The sequence below is a fragment of the Pavona decussata genome, unplaced genomic scaffold (assembly GCF_977016875.1).
Source record: "Pavona decussata unplaced genomic scaffold, jaPavDecu1.1 SCAFFOLD_79, whole genome shotgun sequence".
NCBI lineage: Eukaryota > Metazoa > Cnidaria > Anthozoa > Scleractinia > Agariciidae > Pavona > Pavona decussata.
The window spans coordinates 707,501-728,952 of NW_028145497.1; the positions used below are offsets into that span (position 1 = coordinate 707,501).

The window sequence follows — 21,452 nt, forward strand, 5'->3', positions numbered from 1 at the left end:
TTATTGTAGCTATGGTATGGTAGGTACCAAAGAATGGAATGGTAGCTATATTATGCTACCTTCCAAAGAAGAATTGATTTAGGCTTTACATGAAATGTGATGGGTAGGCAGTACAGCAAGTATTATTTATTATTCAACACATTGTAAAACGTAACTGTGTAAATATGGTCATGGTGAACTCAATATACGTTGTCCGTACATAACAGATTTCCTGCGATATACGTAATTTCGTCGATCGGGAAAAAAGCGGTAGAGCGCTTCCAAAAAGTAACGACCTCGCAATACACCAAATTATTAATAATGCTGTTTCATAAAACACAAAGAAAGCAACCAAGTTTTTGCTGTCAAGATTTGTAATGGTTAGTGCTAAAACGTTTACTGCTTACCTTTTTGTTTATGAACTGGTAAATTACAGTTCAGCGTTTTTTTTTTTCGCTAGACTTTTGTATCTGATTAATTGTCCCTTATTCTGGCAAACGATCGGATATTACGTTTAGTATCATAACAGACCCAGAGTTCTTACAAGCAACATAGCACTAGATTCGTTTGTCAAAACACCGAGGAAAGGCGGTGAAATTGATTGCGCAGTAAACAAAGAAACACTCACCCGAGAAATCGTTGAAAAGCTTTTCCAGTCTGTTCAGCATGCTCGGCCCAGGTGACATAACAAATCTTTGGCAACTTTAAATACTGTTTGGTTTCAGCTTTAGAGGCTATGACTTTGTGGAAATTTTTGCAAGAGCGATTGGCGCACTAGACGAGTACTCAATTTTGAAGTAAGTTCGGTCAACGCTCTCTTAATTTCACTTAAACTTGAACAAAACCGCCACTTTCATCCATGCACGTCCGCGATCAAATGTTACAAGTTTCTTTTTTGAGAAATAAAGATCGCCTCCAGCTTTTCTACTATTAACCTGTGCTTTGTTATCAATGTGTTGAATAATAAAACAATTATCCTGCTCAATCTTGCGAATAATCGCCTGATTTTATCCAACTCGGCCTACGGCCTCGTCGGCTAAGTATCAGACGATATTCCGCGGGATTTTGCAGGATAGTTGTTAAATAATCCTCCATATTAAAAGGTGTCTTTAAGTGTTAATGGTAATTATTATTTTTTACTATTTCTAGATTTATCCGACTCATTTAAATGTCACAGAATGTGATGCAACGCCTACCAACAGAATAAGACTCCGCCCAACACTACCTATTCGTGGTAATGACGTATCACTTGACTTTGGATGGGTAAAAAGAACAGGAAACGAGGCCACGTTCGTACGATCAGAAACTTGTCAAGTAACTTTAAAAGCGGGAGAAGAGAGCGACTGGACAAACATATCAGTTCAAGCTGTATGTGACAATAACAACCAGTTATTTGCTCCAGCAGCATTTACATTCATAGTGACATCTACGATGCACCAATTCTGGACTTTTGGCTACGAAACTCTGCCTGTCACTGTAAGTTCGAGTGGTAGTCATTCAAAAGCAACTTTCCCTGCCCCTCCCGTTCCCGGTCTATTTTACGTTCAGAAAAACCTTATCTCTTTTTGACGTTTGTCTTATATAGAGAAGCGTTTACGTTCTTTGTATAACGACTGAGACGGATGAGGGCCACATCACGAAAACCTTATTCCTTTTGGATTCTGCAGACAACCTGATATCTCTGCTGACTATATACCACAATGCCCTCAAAGGAGTCGGAGTCTAGTATCCTATATCATATAACAAAAGCACACCAAGCATGCTCCATCAAGTGGAATGAAACCAGAGTGCCAATACAAAATTAATAGAGCTTCTTCATAACTGCCTCTGATTTATTACTCTTACTTGATTTTAGAGGAGGACAAATTCTCTTTAATTTTGCATGTGCTAACTAGGCTTGTAAGACTAATCTTTAATCTTTACAGTAATTTATTGGTCGCCAATAAGGTCTATACGACTCCACTTTGAGATGAGGGAAAACGAAAAGTCAATCCTCCATTTATAAGATCGTGATTCATTATCTCCCGTTGTTTGTTTGCTAATAAATTATAGCTGTTAAAAAGTTAACGCGGGAGAATTAACGATAGCCAACCTCGCGAGACGAACTAATAATCATTGGGGTTTTATGGGCCGTGTGATACAAGCCACCACTTCAAATTATAGCGTCGGACTGGAGGTCCAATTATCTTGGCATTCAAAAACGCTTCTCTCTGGGTAAATCTTAAGAGATCTCACGGGAAATTTCTCTATAAAAGGCCATTCTCACGTTCAGTTGTCAATCACCCATTAAAGCGTAAACAACTAGCAAACAACATGTGTCTTTTTCTACAGCCATATCTAATAAGAATAATTATTGCTTTAGTTTTCGAAATGAATTCTGTTAACCGAATTAGAAACCGCTGTATTATCAAATGAGAAAATTGCTGTGGTGACATTATGGAATTGTGAGGCATTTTTTTTCCCATGGGACGCTCTAAGAACTTTCTATAAGCAATCTATCCTGAAACTAACTTATAAGATGTACCACAATGTTTTACCATCCTGCATGACAACACATTTTGTGAAATCGCAATCCTCTTATAATCTAAGGAACAGTCTTAAGTTGGAAATACCACCTTTCAAATCGAATATCAAAAAGCATTCTATATCTTATAGAGGTCCAGTTTTATGGAATCATTTGCCAATTGAATGTCGTATGGCGAATAGTGTGAAAAGTTTCTCCAGGATGATTAACAAACTTACTTTGGTCAGAGACATGGACTTTTCTAATTTATTCTGTAGAAGATAGATCCCCCTTGAAAGGAGTTTTTAGGTCTATGATTTTAGCAGTTATACAACACCATCAATGATCGAATACTTGTTTATTGTAAATAGTAAATTTCAATGTTATGTTTATACATATAAGAAGGCATAAGTCTTATTTTACTTTACAATTTTATTACAGTTATTGTTTATGTATTTTTTATATTATTTACACGACCCCACAAGCTGCATAGCTTAAATACTCATCTTGTCAAAATAAAGGTTTTACTTACTTACTTACTTACTTACTTACTTACTTACTTACTTACTTACTTACTTACTTACTTACTTACTTACTTACGCTTGAGTCAACGACTTGCCACGACTGAACGGTATCTAAATTTTCATTTCACATCCACAAAGGCGTGAAATGAAGAAAAGTGTTTACCCTTTTAGAGCGGAACGTTCTAGTTAAGGACACTTATTATGGAGGCTCGACATATCTTAATCAACCAAGGAAAGCCATGCATGCTTTGATTAATGGAGAGGATCGCTACCGTAAAATGAATTAAGTGCTGATCTCTTTACTAGCACAGGCATGAACCCTCAAAAAGCAACCTTGTTTCCAGAGTCGCTCCTCTTCCACTTAATAATTAGGCTCAGATTGCATATTAAGTAATTTCAACATTTATAAGCATTCACAAACATTTGAAGGATGACCATGTTGGTTTCTGTAACGCTTTTCTTTATTTATCATCATAGATAGCAAAGATCGAGAATCCTATTGGAATATGCACCGCTGATGGCGACCCTCATTATACCACTTTCGACGGAAAGTAAGTAAAAATGTCTTAGATTTGATTTAGTCAATAAAGATGAAGTGAATATTTTGGCCTAAAGCTACTCGATTTGTTGGGTGCGGATTCTCCCACGCCAAATTTCAACGTTTAAAATATTTTAACCATTAGCGCAAACACCATCAGACTCCGTAACTTCAATCTACAGATCTAGAAAAACAAAACAAAGACAACAACCTGGCAACATTTTGATGTGTTAGATCACTGTTCATTGAATTTGAGAGCAAATTGTTTTTGAAAAAGGAGAATATTCTGATTTTAAATCGGGTAAAAGTTACCTTTTTGACGCACCTTTAAATTATTTTTTTTCTAATTTTAAATTGTATTTCTCTATTCGTTTGTATTACTTTTCTGCCAGTTTGTTTGTTTTTTATTCTTTTTTTGTTTGTTTGTTTTTTTTCTTTTAAGTTTTGGGCAAATTTAATCCAGAAATTTAAGATGGCGAATTCAAAATGGCTGCCGTTTGGCAATAATGGTGTATACGTACGACGTCAGCACTTCCGTTGCTGACCTAAAAGAAAACATTTTTAAATGCACTATTTATCCACCTAGTGTCAAAGCTTTAATACCCTTTGGTTTATAGAGAAAAAAAAGTATATGTCTGGGCTAGATACAGATAGATCTGCAAACTATTTTGTAATTTAACCACGTCCACAAAGCATTTGTTTTTCTTTTTCATCACCCGATCCAATTATGAACAACCCTTTTTGCGAGTAAAAATGGAGGATTCATCAGGATTATACTTCTTAAAATCAAAATACACGTGCTCTGACTTAAAATAAATAAATAAAATAAAATAAAACCTAAGCTCTCGACTACCAGACTGCAGCCCTTTAACGACGGGTAAAAGCGCACAAAGGCATGGATATAAATAAGTATAATGTAGTGGATTTTGTGATAAAAATACACGCTAAAAAGTCTTGACGTTTCGACCTCGAAACGTCGTGACCTTTTAGTGTGTATTTTTATCACAAAATCTATTTCTAAGAAATTACTCATTATAATGTAGTGCAAAAAAATGGCGGTACAATAAACTCATTGCATGAAGCTATTTTAAAAGAACGGAGTACTGTCTAGGTAACGGCATGGGATTGTTATCTGCTTTATTGTCATAACAGTGCGCCATGACTTAAGAGTTTTTCGCACTCGGCGGTCACCTTTATTAATCACACTTGCGTTTTGAAAGTCAGTGAAGTCAATTAAGTGTTTGTTAGTCCACGCGTGATTAGAAATGTTGGAAATCTGTGGAAGTTCTTAACATTTCTAATGCGTTCTTTTCTGGTTTGAAGGCATCTACAAGTTTCTCCGATGCAACTCCAAGGGCAGTCTTTACCAGGGATCTTGTAAACTCCATTAGATTGGAGGTGACAGGGTGGCCTAATGTTTGATGAAGGAAATTGTTACTCTAGAGTTCTGTGAAGTTTTGTGAAGACTCAAATACCATTGTTCCGAATAAGTCTTGTAAGCGGGCCGGTACGGTGAGACCTGACAATCACCAAAACAAAATAGAGTGTTATAGCTATTCTTAAGATAGGGAGAGAGGTAATTTGACGTCGTTGCCGGGGTTTTTTAAATACAATTTATAAGTTCAAAATAAGCTCTTTATAACTAGAAGTGTCACAGCAATGGATAAAATAAGAGTATAGTCAAAGCTAGTAAACCTCGTTCCCAGGACTTTCCCCTTGCAGAAAAACCTTCTGGACAAGGTTGAAAGTTAGTCTTAGAAAAGAAATGTCGGTTGAAAATTAAAGACGTTGCCAAGAGTACACCCTTTTATTCACAAAAAATGGTTTTATAAGTGCTTAATTGAGTCTGAGACTGTTTTTTGCTGCACTGATTTACTAAGAGGCACTTACAATAAAATGCAACTTAAGAGCAGTTGCCTGCACAGGTAAACCTGTATTAAGCAGACATGTACACCGTATCGAGCGGACATCCTTTACCCAGCGGACAATAGGAAAAGTCCCAATAGTTTGTCAAATTTTGTTAATCGGACACCTCCAGTAATGAGATACAGATACTTTAATAGTGGCTAAAAGGGTTATTTCTATTGTCCAAAACTTCTTCACACTTACTGTTACTCTTGCGACTGATGACAAAATGCTTTTTTTTTTTTTTTGGCTTAATTCTAGACCTCACTTTGGTGTAGTGACATTCAAAAACCACTAGCGATAAATGAAAAATGAAACTGAATTTGCGATTGGTTGATTAAGTTGCCCCGATTAACTAACATTTGTAAAATGTTAGTGTGCATAAAGGGTTTATTGCTTATGCGGAATTAAATAATTTATGTTCTTTTTGATAAGGAATAGATTCAGGTCGCTAAGGTTTCTACTAATATAGAATAATTGGTTTAATTGTATATGAGCTTACATTAATGACATTATCGGAATTGCACACCAAAGGCCAACCAAGCCGTAGTTGCTATGAGGGCGGCAAAGGCAGCCAGAATTCGATGAAAATTTCTTAGCGTTTTTTAAGAGAAAAATGTATCAATGAAAGGTACTTATCTGTTTTTCAGGTACTATGATTTCTACAGGCCTGGAGATTTTGTTTTGTACCGCAATATAGAACGGCAATTCGAGGTAATGTTAACAAAAGGCAACGCAAAAAAATCAGCACTTCCAATAGGAGGCCAAAATGAAATCAGCTGCGTACCTACTAATCCATTTAGTTATAAATTTGTTCGTTCGCTACAACGTCCGTCGTTCATTCGTTCGTTCGTTCATTCATTCACTCATTCATTTATGTGTTCGCTCATTTCATGGTTCCTTCCTCTCTTCCTTCCCTCCTTCGCCTCTTCTTTGCTCCTTCCCTTCCTTCCTTCCTCTCTCCCTCCCTTTTTCTGCGTCTTTGTTTTTTTTGTTTCTTGGTCTCTTTTTTCCCTTTTTTTCTCTCTTTGTTTCTTAGTTTGTTTGTCTGTTTGTCTGTCTGCTTGTTTCTTTCTTTCTTTCTTTCTTTCTTTCTTTCTTTCCTTCCTTCCTTCTTTCTTTCTTTCTTTCTTTCTTTATTTTTTTCCCTTCTTTCTTTCTTTCTTTCTTTCTTTCTTTCTTTCCTTCTTTCTTTCTTTCTTTCTTTCTTTCTTTCTTTCTTTCTTTATTTATTTCTCTCTTTCCTTCCTTCTTTCTTTCTTTGTTTCTTTTTTGTTTCTTTGTTTGTTTGTTTCTTTGTTTGTTTCTTCCTTCCTTGCTTCCTTCCTTGCTTCCTTGCTTCCTTCCTTCCTTCCTTGCTTCCTTCCTTGCTTCCTTCCTTGCTTCCTTCCTTCCTTCCTTCCTTGCTTCCTTCCTTGCTTCCTTGCTTCCTTCCCTCCTTCCTTGCTTCCTTCCTTCCTTGCTTCCTTCCTTCCTTCCTTGCTTCCTTCCTTCCTTCCTTCCTTCCTTCCTTCCTTCCTTCCTTCCTTCCTTCCTTCCTTCCTTCCTTTTTTTCCTTTCAGCTTTCTTTCCTTGCTTCTATACTTCTTTGCCAGTTTGTTTGTTTCTTTCTTTCCTCATTCCTTCCTTCTTTCTTTCTTGCATTCATTCGCTCGCTCTTTTTAATTGTTAATGCTATTTTGTTCTCCTAACAGATCCACACACGACTATGGACCTGTTGGGGTGTATCTTGCAACTGTGGTGTAGCTATCAGGGAAAAGCATGATGTAATTGTTTTAAATACCTGTACTAAAGATCTGGTGTTAAAACACGGAATGCCTATGAAAATTCAAATAACCAGTCATAGACGCTTAACGAGAGGCACCCAGATTCTTGTTCGACACCAAGGGAGCTATACTGAATACGAGGTAGGAATAAGCTTGGCATCGTTTCATTGCATGGCTGTGGTATTTCATTAATATAAAGCTTGACGCCAGTGGTATACGTAATTGCAGTTAATTTTCATTCTCTTCCATTGGTTTACTTGATTGGGTCAAGATATTTTTTTAAAATTAACTTTTTATTGTGGTTACTAGTCTACTGAAGTTGAAAATAAGCACCATGCTCACTACAGTTGTTAGTGATTGGAGGATTTCGATCCTCGTTGTTTAAACTACCTGCTGCTACCGCAGTGGTACGCTGTGGTACCGATCGACTGCTGTGTTGTTTGATCGAAGGCATCTTAAGCTTCTGTAATTCAAGTTTCATTATAGCTGTTGGTGTTGTCAGAGTAGCCTTATGCGATTGGCTTTTAGTTTAACCCTTCGGGTGTAACAGTGTGGGCAGCGGTCAATAAGCAGCCGATGGGTATCAAGGCAGACTCCTGATCGAAATCCTCTAATCACCAACAACCAAAGCGAGTTTTGTGCTTATTTTTAACTTCCAGTCTATCCCAAAAAATCATCATCGACCATGGTGCTTCTTATACTTATACAAACCCAGATAAGGACCATCGCCTGATGAAGACCAGTACTATAAGGGTCTAAATTACTTTGAGCTATCAGAACAGAACTTGTACAAAGTTCAATTGATCGATACATTGGCTCTAGGGGAAAAAAGGCAATTTTATTATTGACCAGCATTTCTACTGGGATAAGTGGGATTACTTTTACAGTCTGCTCTAACAATTTTAAGATCCATCATCTTTGATTTCTGTTTTCTCAATAATTTAGAGAGCTACTTACATTAACTACAGTAGTCATATACAACAGGGAAAGAAAGAGTAAGATCATAAAAAAAGTTGCCTTTTCTTTCAGGATATCCCAATTTCTGATGAGCGTTCCTTTCAAAATTTGAAGGGAAGTCGCCTCAGATTCGCTTTATAGTTTTGGACTCATTTAGGGGCATTTCATTTATTATTTGACTTCCCAGGCCCACTTATATTGCAAGATTAAATCTCCATAAAAATTCAGTACCTTCCGAAACGTAGAGAACCTGAATTGACCACCAAGTAACACGGGATGAAAATATGCCGAAGACAAAAAGGAGAGAGTATTATTATTATATTTTATTTATTCATTATTATTATTGCTATTGACAGACATATCTGATGATCTATCAGGTTTTCCTATCCACCTTGGAAACACTCCAATAGCTACTACTAATGAACCAACTTTTCTTGTGTTTTTTTTTTCGGGGGGGGGGGGGGGGGGGCAATAATGAAGATACTACAACCAAGTTTATCGAACAATTAAAAAGCGTTTATTGGGGTCATCAGTTGACGAATTTAATGATCCAAGGGACGCTTATGGCAATTTTCTGAAGAAAAAAAATACTCTGGGATCTATAATAATTGCTTTCCATTGAAGTAAGTAAAGACAAATCATCGTCTTATAAGTAAACGCTGGTTGATAAAAGGACGTCTTAAATTAAAAAGAAGAACAAACTCTATAGACAATATCTTTAAAATCCGTCTGCACAAAATGTGTCTTTTTATAAACATTATAAAAATAATAAAACCATGCTTTGAGAGTCTCTAAACGTTTGTATTATGAAAAGAAATTAGATGGTACAAAATCAAACATCCGATTGACATGAAGAATTCTTAATGAGATCGTAAAGAAAAGGGAAAAGACTAAACTAAATTCAGTATTCAGAGACGGTAATCAAGAAATATAAGACCCAGTTGAAATTGCCAACAAATTTTGTATCTGTCTCTAATATTGGACCTCATTTGGTAAAGAAAGTTCAGCCAACATCTTTTTCCCACTTAACGTTCTAAACGGGTGCTTTCCGCAATCAATTTTTTTTTGTCCAGCTGTATGCCAAGATGAAATTATTGCTATCTCAAAAACATTTGCAGCCGGCCAGGCAACTTGTTATGACAACGTTCTCCTGTCAATCATAAGGCTAACTATTGACTCTATTGCGGAACCGTTGACTCATATTATTAACTTATTCATTACCCAAGGTATTGTCCCTGATGAAATGAAAATTGCTCGTGTGATTCCCTTATTTAAAGCTGGAGATCATTTGCTATTTACAAACTACAGACCTGTCTCGGTTCCGTCCTTGTTTCCCTAAATTTCTTGAAAGAATCGTTTACAACTATCTTTTTAACTATTTCCACAGATTGAGTATTTTGTCCAATAACCAATACGGATTTAGAAAAGGTCACTCCACTTCATAAGCTTTCATTGATGTGTACGAAGAACTTTCTTCTTCCTTTGATTGATGCGAACTTGCCATAGGTGTTTTTCTTGATCTTTCAAAAGCCTTTGATACAGTTCACCATAATATCCTTGTGGACAAACTTAAATATAATGGAATTTGTGGTCTTGCGTTAGAATGGCTTAAAAGAGATCTTACTAACAGATTACAAATTGTTGAATTTAGTGCCCCTTCTTCTTCTTATCACAGTATTCTCTGTGGAGTACCACAAGGTTCAATTCTTGGCCCTTTGCTTTTTCTACTATATATTAATGATTTAAATAACGTATCCAAACTTATTGATCTGGTACTATTTGCAGATGATTCACATCTGTTTCTATCTCACAAACACTCAGACGTTTTAGCTGTTAATACTTTGACCTCTGGGCTTGAAAAATTATCACACTTGTTCAAAGCAAATAAACTCTCCCAGAACTTAAAAAAAGGAAGACTAAACTCATGTTATTTAAACCAAGACAAAAAAGGCAAGACCTTAAGAGCGGCTGCCTGTAAGGATCGAGAATTCGCCGTCAACGACCAATTTGGCGAATCGCTCATATTCTGTCCAAAAATACCCTTTGGTGAACTATTTTCAAAAATCATATTTAAAAATTCCAGCGACTTTTTAATTTTGAGAGATTCGGAAAAATTTGAAAATGCGGTCAAAGTGCGGTTTTTCGGCCAACTGAAGGTTCAAAATAAGGTGCGCGAACGAAGCACTGCCAAATGCTTAAAATAACTTCAGTCGAAGTCAAACTTTACACAAACTATGAACAACTATTCTTGTTTAATTTATTGTCCACTACTAAACATTTTCAAATCTATTCATTTTGTGATTATAGCGAGCACTTTAAAACCACCTTTGTAGAGCACTAAAAATAGCGGCGAAATATAGGTAATATTTAACGGCACAAAAGTGTTCCAGTTACCTCAGTTTTCGATAATTTTACTTTACAGCCTTAACATATAGTTATTAAACATTTACCATGCCAAGTTTCAAGCTCGGACTCGCAACGCTTCCCTCTGAGAAAATCGGAGAACTTTTGCAATGTGTTCGGCTCAAATAACACAAGATTATCGACAAAATTGAAGCTAATTAACTCGAATTAGGCCAAAATCCAAAAAATAAACTTAAGTCTTGTTGATTTGTACTTTGACCCTAAATATATGTCTACTATCATGCAAGGCAACGGCGATAGAGGTGTTATGGCCTCTCGAGAATCTAAATTTGAAATGAAGATCTGTGCTCTTTTACTTCGGCGGCATTTCGTGCCTTTTGTTTACTTGTACTGTAAGAGTTGTCCGCAAGCACTTTTAACAGATCAAATCTAAGAGATGTCATGAATCCTTAGCCGCTTGGTTTTCTAAAAAAGACTTGCTGAATTCTTTAGATAAGCGGAATAGTGGGATACTGTATAAGAACAAACATTTTAAAAACTGTAAGATCGATATGAAATCGCTTGCAACCATGAACCATGTTAATGTTCAAGGTATTCGCCAATGTAAACATGCGATTCGTTGCTTCTCAGTTGAGAGATGTAAAAAAATGTAAAAAGATTTACTAATGCTTTTTCAAATAATCAAAATGACAGAGTTACATTTTAATAGCAATTGGGAACACAAATTCCATTAAATAAGTAAGAAACAAAAGGTGAACTTGTCCGATCTGCAACAATTAATGGTAGCAGATTTATCGCTTAAATTAAGATTATCGTTTGAAGTCCTCACAAAAAATAAGCACAAACCCGAAACCATGTATCCACTTTTGATTCCACACCACTAAAACCATACAACTATTATAAGCATCAGATGCCAATTGAAACCACATCATTTTTCTTCATAGTGAGTATCACCTGCTTTCCTAATCTTCGGGTTGAAAATAGTTGCTCGAGCTTAGAATCGCGTTTGCAGCAAACGACGAAGGGTGAGATTCCACGTTTATGTTTTCTCGAAAAAAAAAAAATGAGTACATAGATGAGAATAGTGCAAAATAATTGTGGCCTTTGATGCTAATGCAAACAACTCAATTTTTCTGCGAAATTGAAGACATTGAGCGGGAAACGTTGGATAAATATAGTCACGCGGTTATATAGCCGCAATCGAGATTGCAATCTTTCTATGTCACGCAACACGAAACCATCGGGTTAGGTACGGACATTATCTAAACCATACTTATTTAAATACTTCAACCTTAGTAACATCTAAACGAAATCAAGGAAAATACTATCCGAAATGACTAGTGTTGACGAGACTGGAATTTATATTTCTGAGTGGGGAACGAAGGAAGATAATTTTTTGTGTAAGAATTTTTCTCCAAAACTGACAACTACGTAGAAATCTTTTAAACCTATGTAGGATTTTTTTTTTCTTGGCATAAATTGAGGCTAAAGAGGTTTCGCTTTTCTTTTAGACATTGGCCATCCTTCCGAAACTCTAAAAAAATATAATACCCATCCCTAGATCCATATAGCAGGGGGAGTGGTAGGGGGGCTTCAGTCCCTTACCCCACCCCCCAGCATTTTTGGAAGTGTAAAAAAAAAAAAACAACAACAACAATATGTCAAAAAATAACTCATTAAAAAAAAGATAATGTGCAACCATTAATCTTGACTAATCCAGTTTCGAATTCACCGAGACCGCTAGGGTTATCCACAATCTGAAGTAAAATATTCACAAATACCGGTGAGAAGATGAACTTTAAACAATTCTGTGCATTGTTTTATTTTAGGATTCAGCACTTTCTTTCTAAAATTTGTGAATATATTTTTTTCCTTTAGATTGAGGCTAACCCTGTATAAATGTGTCTTTTGTCTTTTCATCCAGCCGTCTTCGTGAATTCGAAACAGGACTTAGTCTGACGCTGCAAGTGCCTTTTCACAACCTTTAATAATTTGTTTACTACCTGGCAGATTCCTCTGCTAACATTTGGTTTTTATACACAGCAACAAAGGCATTCCTTCCTTGTGAATCGGAAATAAGAACCAAAATCCTTATGACCGATATGTATTTGTTAGTAGGGAGTTAAAGATAAGACGACGGAGGTGGTAGCGAAAACATTATCTATAAAGAGAATATTCGCGTTCTTTCAAACTTCATCGCCATAATTCCAGCTCCCTATTCTATATATATATATATATATATATATATATATATGTATATATATATATATATATATATATATATATATATGCCTGGAGTTTTGAAAACGAGTGCAAAATTTAAGGCTGGGAGCCAGGCAGGAACACAGCCGCAGGCTGTGTTTCTGCCTTGAGTGGAGCTCTTATTTGTAGGGGGCTTGCCGTCAAGGATAGTCTGGCTAGACAGTACAGGAGCAGGGCTAACAGGCCACATGACTCGGGGGTGCCTTACTTAAATCCAGGGGGGGTAGGGTGGGTCAGAATTTGACACTTAATGCATTTTCTCGCTTGAGTGAGTATAGGTAGGGCTGCATTAGTTTGCTCTGATTTCAATTGCAGACTACATGAAGCTGTCAGATTGCCTTGAAGACATGAAACATAAACACAAGACTCAAGTTGGCTGTTGGATGGCAACAGTTTGCGGTGTCACGGTAAGTTTCCAGCAAACAGGGGGATTCTAGTGGACAAGGCATTTTAAGTTGTGCGCCCGGTTTTCATAAAATCAGGTATATATCTCTGGTGAATGATGGGTTAGCTGGTAAATTAATTCTGCAGCTGACTGGAATGATGTCATGTAGTGCCAGAGGCCACCTTAAAGTGAACAAAAGTTGGATTTTCTTGAAATATATGCCTGGAGTTTTGAAAACGAGTGCAAAATTTAAGGCTGGGAGCCAGGCAGGAACACAGCCGCAGGCTGTGTTTCTGCCTTGAGTGGAGCTCTTATTTGTAGGGGGCTTGCCGTCAAGGATAGTCTGGCTAGACAGTACAGGAGTAGGGCTAACAGGCCACATGACTCGGGGGTGCCTTACTTAAATCCAGGGGGGGTAGGGTGGGTCAGAATTTGACACTTAATGCATTTTCTCGCTTGAGTGAGTATAGGTAGGGCTGCATTAGTTTGCTCTGATTTCAATTGCAGACTACATGAAGCTGTCAGATTGCCTTGAAGACATGGAACATAAACACAAGACTCAAGTTGGCTGTTGGATGGCAACAGTTTGCGGTGTCACGGTAAGTTTCCAGCAAACAGGGGGATTCTAGTGGACAAGGCATTTTAAGTTGTGCGCCCGGTTTTCATAAAATCAGGTATATATCTCTGGTGAATGATGGGTTAGCTGGTAAATTAATTCTGCAGCTGACTGGAATGATGTCATGTAGTGCCAGAGGCCACCTTAAAGTGAACAAAAGTTGGATTTTCTTGAAATATATGCCTGGAGTTTTGAAAACGAGTGCAAAATTTAAGGCTGGGAGCCAGGCAGGAACACAGCCGCAGGCTGTGTTTCTGCCTTGAGTGGAGCTCTTATTTGTAGGGGGCTTGCCGTCAAGGATAGTCTGGCTAGACAGTACAGGAGTAGGGCTAACAGGCCACATGACTCGGGGGTGCCTTACTTAAATCCAGGGGGGGTAGGGTGGGTCGGAATTTGACACTTAATGCATTTTCTCGCTTGAGTAAGTATAGGTATGGCTGCATTAGTTTGCTCTGATTTCAATTGCAGACTACATGAAGCTGTCAGATTGCCTTGAAGACATGGAACATAAACACAAGACTCAAGTTGGCTGTTGGATGGCAACAGTTTGCGGTGTCACGGTAAGTTTCCAGCAAACAGGGGGATTCTAGTGGACAAGGCATTTTAAGTTGTGCGCCCGGTTTTCATAAAATCAGGTATATATCTCTGGTGAATGATGGGTTAGCTGGTAAATTAATTCTGCAGCGGACTGTTATGATGTCATGTAGTGCCAGAGGCCACCTTAAAGTGAACAAAAGTTGGATTTTCTTGAAATATATGCCTGGAGTTTTGAAAACGAGTGCAAAATTTAAGGCTGGGAGCCAGGCAGGAACACAGCCGCAGGCTGTGTTTCTGCCTTGAGTGGAGCTCTTATTTGTAGGGGGCTTGCCGTCAAGGATAGTCTGGCTAGACAGTACAGGAGCAGGGCTAACAGGCCACATGACTCGGGGGTGCCTTACTTAAATCCAGGGGGGGTAGGGTGGGTCAGAATTTGACACTTAATGCATTTTCTCGCTTGAGTGAGTATAGGTAGGGCTGCATTAGTTTGCTCTGATTTCAATTGCAGACTACATGAAGCTGTCAGATTGCCTTGAAGACATGAAACATAAACACAAGACTCAAGTTGGCTGTTGGATGGCAACAGTTTGCGGTGTCACGGTAAGTTTCCAGCAAACAGGGGGATTCTAGTGGACAAGGCATTTTAAGTTGTGCGCCCGGTTTTCATAAAATCAGGTATATATCTCTGGTGAATGATGGGTTAGCTGGTAAATTAATTCTGCAGCTGACTGGAATGATGTCATGTAGTGCCAGAGGCCACCTTAAAGTGAACAAAAGTTGGATTTTCTTGAAATATATGCCTGGAGTTTTGAAAACGAGTGCAAAATTTAAGGCTGGGAGCCAGGCAGGAACACAGCCGCAGGCTGTGTTTCTGCCTTGAGTGGAGCTCTTATTTGTAGGGGGCTTGCCGTCAAGGATAGTCTGGCTAGACAGTACAGGAGTAGGGCTAACAGGCCACATGACTCGGGGGTGCCTTACTTAAATCCAGGGGGGGTAGGGTGGGTCGGAATTTGACACTTAATGCATTTTCTCGCTTGAGTAAGTATAGGTATGGCTGCATTAGTTTGCTCTGATTTCAATTGCAGACTACATGAAGCTGTCAGATTGCCTTGAAGACATGGAACATAAACACAAGACTCAAGTTGGCTGTTGGATGGCAACAGTTTGCGGTGTCACGGTAAGTTTCCAGCAAACAGGGGGATTCTAGTGGACAAGGCATTTTAAGTTGTGCGCCCGGTTTTCATAAAATCAGGTATATATCTCTGGTGAATGATGGGTTAGCTGGTAAATTAATTCTGCAGCTGACTGGAATGATGTCATGTAGTGCCAGAGGCCACCTTAAAGTGAACAAAAGTTGGATTTTCTTGAAATATATGCCTGGAGTTTTGAAAACGAGTGCAAAATTTAAGGCTGGGAGCCAGGCAGGAACACAGCCGCAGGCTGTGTTTCTGCCTTGAGTGGAGCTCTTATTTGTAGGGGGCTTGCCGTCAAGGATAGTCTGGCTAGACAGTACAGGAGCAGGGCTAACAGGCCACATGACTCGGGGGTGCCTTACTTAAATCCAGGGGGGGTAGGGTGGGTCAGAATTTGACACTTAATGCATTTTCTCGCTTGAGTGAGTATAGGTAGGGCAGCATTAGTTTGCTCTGATTTCAATTGCAGACTACATGAAGCTGTCAGATTGCCTTGAAGACATGAAACATAAACACAAGACTCAAGTTGGCTGTTGGATGGCAACAGTTTGCGGTGTCACGGTAAGTTTCCAGCAAACAGGGGGATTCTAGTGGACAAGGCATTTTAAGTTGTGCGCCCGGTTTTCATAAAATCAGGTATATATCTCTGGTGAATGATGGGTTAGCTGGTAAATTAATTCTGCAGCTGACTGGAATGATGTCATGTAGTGCCAGAGGCCACCTTAAAGTGAACAAAAGTTGGATTTTCTTGAAATATATGCCTGGAGTTTTGAAAACGAGTGCAAAATTTAAGGCTGGGAGCCAGGCAGGAACACAGCCGCAGGCTGTGTTTCTGCCTTGAGTGGAGCTCTTATTTGTAGGGGGCTTGCCGTCAAGGATAGTTTGGCTAGACAGTACAGGAGCAGGGCTAACAGGCCACATGACTCGGGGGTGCCTTACTTAAATCCAGGGGGGGTAGGGTGGGTCAGAATTTGACACTTAATGCATTTTCTCGCTTGAGTGAGTATAGGTAGGGCTGCATTAGTTTGCTCTGATTTCAATTGCAGACTACATGAAGCTGTCAGATTGCCTTGAAGACATGGAACATAAACACAAGACTCAAGTTGGCTGTTGGATGGCAACAGTTTGCGGTGTCACGGTAAGTTTCCAGCAAACAGGGGGATTCTAGTGGACAAGGCATTTTAAGTTGTGCGCCCGGTTTTCATAAAATCAGGTATATATCTCTGGTGAATGATGGGTTAGCTGGTAAATTAATTCTGCAGCTGACTGGAATGATGTCATGTAGTGCCAGAGGCCACCTTAAAGTGAACAAAAGTTGGATTTTCTTGAAATATATGCCTGGAGTTTTGAAAACGAGTGCAAAATTTAAGGCTGGGAGCCAGGCAGGAACACAGCCGCAGGCTGTGTTTCTGCCTTGAGTGGAGCTCTTATTTGTAGGGGGCTTGCCGTCAAGGATAGTCTGGCTAGACAGTACAGGAGTAGGGCTAACAGGCCACATGACTCGGGGGTGCCTTACTTAAATCCAGGGGGGGTAGGGTGGGTCGGAATTTGACACTTAATGCATTTTCTCGCTTGAGTAAGTATAGGTATGGCTGCATTAGTTTGCTCTGATTTCAATTGCAGACTACATGAAGCTGTCAGATTGCCTTGAAGACATGGAACATAAACACAAGACTCAAGTTGGCTGTTGGATGGCAACAGTTTGCGGTGTCACGGTAAGTTTCCAGCAAACAGGGGGATTCTAGTGGACAAGGCATTTTAAGTTGTGCGCCCGGTTTTCATAAAATCAGGTATATATCTCTGGTGAATGATGGGTTAGCTGGTAAATTAATTCTGCAGCTGACTGGAATGATGTCATGTAGTGCCAGAGGCCACCTTAAAGTGAACAAAAGTTGGATTTTCTTGAAATATATGCCTGGAGTTTTGAAAACGAGTGCAAAATTTAAGGCTGGGAGCCAGGCAGGAACACAGCCGCAGGCTGTGTTTCTGCCTTGAGTGGAGCTCTTATTTGTAGGGGGCTTGCCGTCAAGGATAGTCTGGCTAGACAGTACAGGAGCAGGGCTAACAGGCCACATGACTCGGGGGTGCCTTACTTAAATCCAGGGGGGGTAGGGTGGGTCAGAATTTGACACTTAATGCATTTTCTCGCTTGAGTGAGTATAGGTAGGGCTGCATTAGTTTGCTCTGATTTCAATTGCAGACTACATGAAGCTGTCAGATTGCCTTGAAGACATGGAACATAAACACAAGACTCAAGTTGGCTGTTGGATGGCAACAGTTTGCGGTGTCACGGTAAGTTTCCAGCAAACAGGGGGATTCTAGTGGACAAGGCATTTTAAGTTGTGCGCCCGGTTTTCATAAAATCAGGTATATATCTCTGGTGAATGATGGGTTAGCTGGTAAATTAATTCTGCAGCTGACTGGAATGATGTCATGTAGTGCCAGAGGCCACCTTAAAGTGAACAAAAGTTGGATTTTCTTGAAATATATGCCTGGAGTTTTGAAAACGAGTGCAAAATTTAAGGCTGGGAGCCAGGCAGGAACACAGCCGCAGGCTGTGTTTCTGCCTTGAGTGGAGCTCTTATTTGTAGGGGGCTTGCCGTCAAGGATAGTGTGGCTAGACAGTACAGGAGCAGGGCTAACAGGCCACATGACTCGGGGGTGCCTTACTTAAATCCAGGGGGGGTAGGGTGGGTCGGAATTTGACACTTAATGCATTTTCTCGCTTGAGTGAGTATAGGTAGGGCAGCATTAGTTTGCTCTGATTTCAATTGCAGACTACATGAAGCTGTCAGATTGCCTTGAAGACATGAAACATAAACACAAGACTCAAGTTGGCTGTTGGATGGCAACAGTTTGCGGTGTCACGGTAAGTTTCCAGCAAACAGGGGGATTCTAGTGGACAAGGCATTTTAAGTTGTGCGCCCGGTTTTCATAAAATCAGGTATATATCTCTGGTGAATGATGGGTTAGCTGGTAAATTAATTCTGCAGCTGACTGGAATGATGTCATGTAGTGCCAGAGGCCACCTTAAAGTGAACAAAAGTTGGATTTTCTTGAAATATATGCCTGGAGTTTTGAAAACGAGTGCAAAATTTAAGGCTGGGAGCCAGGCAGGAACACAGCCGCAGGCTGTGTTTCTGCCTTGAGTGGAGCTCTTATTTGTAGGGGGCTTGCCGTCAAGGATAGTTTGGCTAGACAGTACAGGAGCAGGGCTAACAGGCCACATGACTCGGGGGTGCCTTACTTAAATCCAGGGGGGGTAGGGTGGGTCAGAATTTGACACTTAATGCATTTTCTCGCTTGAGTGAGTATAGGTAGGGCTGCATTAGTTTGCTCTGATTTCAATTGCAGACTACATGAAGCTGTCAGATTGCCTTGAAGACATGGAACATAAACACAAGACTCAAGTTGGCTGTTGGATGGCAACAGTTTGCGGTGTCACGGTAAGTTTCCAGCAAACAGGGGGATTCTAGTGGACAAGGCATTTTAAGTTGTGCGCCCGGTTTTCATAAAATCAGGTATATATCTCTGGTGAATGATGGGTTAGCTGGTAAATTAATTCTGCAGCTGACTGGAATGATGTCATGTAGTGCCAGAGGCCACCTTAAAGTGAACAAAAGTTGGATTTTCTTGAAATATATGCCTGGAGTTTTGAAAACGAGTGCAAAATTTAAGGCTGGGAGCCAGGCAGGAACACAGCCGCAGGCTGTGTTTCTGCCTTGAGTGGAGCTCTTATTTGTAGGGGGCTTGCCGTCAAGGATAGTCTGGCTAGACAGTACAGGAGTAGGGCTAACAGGCCACATGACTCGGGGGTGCCTTACTTAAATCCAGGGGGGGTAGGGTGGGTCGGAATTTGACACTTAATGCATTTTCTCGCTTGAGTAAGTATAGGTATGGCTGCATTAGTTTGCTCTGATTTCAATTGCAGACTACATGAAGCTGTCAGATTGCCTTGAAGACATGGAACATAAACACAAGACTCAAGTTGGCTGTTGGATGGCAACAGTTTGCGGTGTCACGGTAAGTTTCCAGCAAACAGGGGGATTCTAGTGGACAAGGCATTTTAAGTTGTGCGCCCGGTTTTCATAAAATCAGGTATATATCTCTGGTGAATGATGGGTTAGCTGGTAAATTAATTCTGCAGCTGACTGGAATGATGTCATGTAGTGCCAGAGGCCACCTTAAAGTGAACAAAAGTTGGATTTTCTTGAAATATATGCCTGGAGTTTTGAAAACGAGTGCAAAATTTAAGGCTGGGAGCCAGGCAGGAACACAGCCGCAGGCTGTGTTTCTGCCTTGAGTGGAGCTCTTATTTGTAGGGGGCTTGCCGTCAAGGATAGTCTGGCTAGACAGTACAGGAGCAGGGCTAACAGGCCACATGACTCGGGGGTGCCTTACTTAAATCCAGGGGGGGTAGGGTGGGTCAGAATTTGACACTTAATGCATTTTCTCGCTTGAGTGAGTATAGGTAGGGCTGCATTAGTTTGCTCTGATTTCAATTGCAGACTACATGAAGCTGTCAGATTGCCTTGAAGACATGGAACATAAACACAAGACTCAAGTTGGCTGTTGGATGGCAACAGTTTGCGGTGTCACGGTAAGTTTCCAGCAAACAGGGGGATTCTAGTGGACAAGGCATTTTAAGTTGTGCGCCCGGTTTTCATAAAATCAGGTATATATCTCTGGTGAATGATGGGTTAGCTGGTAAATTAATTCTGCAGCTGACTGGAATGATGTCATGTAGTGCCAGAGGCCACCTTAAAGTGAACAAAAGTTGGATTTTCTTGAAATATATGCCTGGAGTTTTGAAAACGAGTGCAAAATTTAAGGCTGGGAGCCAGGCAGGAACACAGCCGCAGGCTGTGTTTCTGCCTTGAGTGGAGCTCTTATTTGTAGGGGGCTTGCCGTCAAGGATAGTGTGGCTAGACAGTACAGGAGCAGGGCTAACAGGCCACATGACTCGGGGGTGCCTTACTTAAATCCAGGGGGGGTAGGGTGGGTCGGAATTTGACACTTAATGCATTTTCTCGCTTGAGTAAGTATAGGTATGGCTGCATTAGTTTGCTCTGATTTCAATTGCAGACTACATGAAGCTGTCAGATTGCCTTGAAGACATGGAACATAAACACAAGACTCAAGTTGGCTGTTGGATGGCAACAGTTTGCGGTGTCACGGTAAGTTTCCAGCAAACAGGGGGATTCTAGTGGACAAGGCATTTTAAGTTGTGCGCCCGGTTTTCATAAAATCAGGTATATATCTCTGGTGAATGATGGGTTAGCTGGTAAATTAATTCTGCAGCTGACTGGAATGATGTCATGTAGTGCCAGAGGCCACCTTAAAGTGAACAAAAGTTGGATTTTCTTGAAATATATGCCTGGAGTTTTGAAAACGAGTGCAAAATTTAAGGCTGGGAGCCAGGCAGGAACACAGCCGCAGGCTGTGTTTCTGCCTTGAGTGGAGCTCTTATTTGTAGGGGGCTTGCCGTCAAGGATAGTCTGGCTAGACAGTACAGGAGCAGGGCTAACAGGCCACATGACTCGGGGGTGCCTTACTTAAATCCAGGGGGGGTAGGGTGGGTCAGAATTTGACACTTAATGCATTTTCTCGCTTGAGTGAGTATAGGTAGGGCTGCATTAGTTTGCTCTGATTTCAATTGCAGACTACATGAAGCTGTCAGATTGCCTTGAAGACATGGAACATAAACACAAGACTCAAGTTGGCTGTTGGATGGCAACAGTTTGCGGTGTCACGGTAAGTTTCCAGCAAACAGGGGGATTCTAGTGGACAAGGCATTTTAAGTTGTGCGCCCGGTTTTCATAAAATCAGGTATATATCTCTGGTGAATGATGGGTTAGCTGGTAAATTAATTCTGCAGCTGACTGGAATGATGTCATGTAGTGCCAGAGGCCACCTTAAAGTG

General features: G+C 40.0%; 1 protein-coding gene across 1 annotated transcript in view; it reads left to right on the forward strand.

Moving 5' to 3' along the window:
• Window positions 1-7,356, forward strand: part of LOC146476145 (von Willebrand factor D and EGF domain-containing protein-like) — a gene marked incomplete at its 3' end in the record, with an annotated part of 26,139 nt that extends 18,783 nt beyond the window's left edge. Inside the window, exons 6-9 of the mRNA XM_085114976.1 lie at window positions 1,129-1,455; window positions 3,484-3,557; window positions 6,100-6,163; window positions 7,144-7,356. Coding sequence (XP_084971102.1) covers window positions 1,129-1,455; window positions 3,484-3,557; window positions 6,100-6,163; window positions 7,144-7,356 — 678 coding nt within the window. The remainder of the gene's footprint in view (window positions 1-1,128; window positions 1,456-3,483; window positions 3,558-6,099; window positions 6,164-7,143) is intronic.
• Window positions 7,357-21,452: the final 14,096 nt, after the last annotated feature.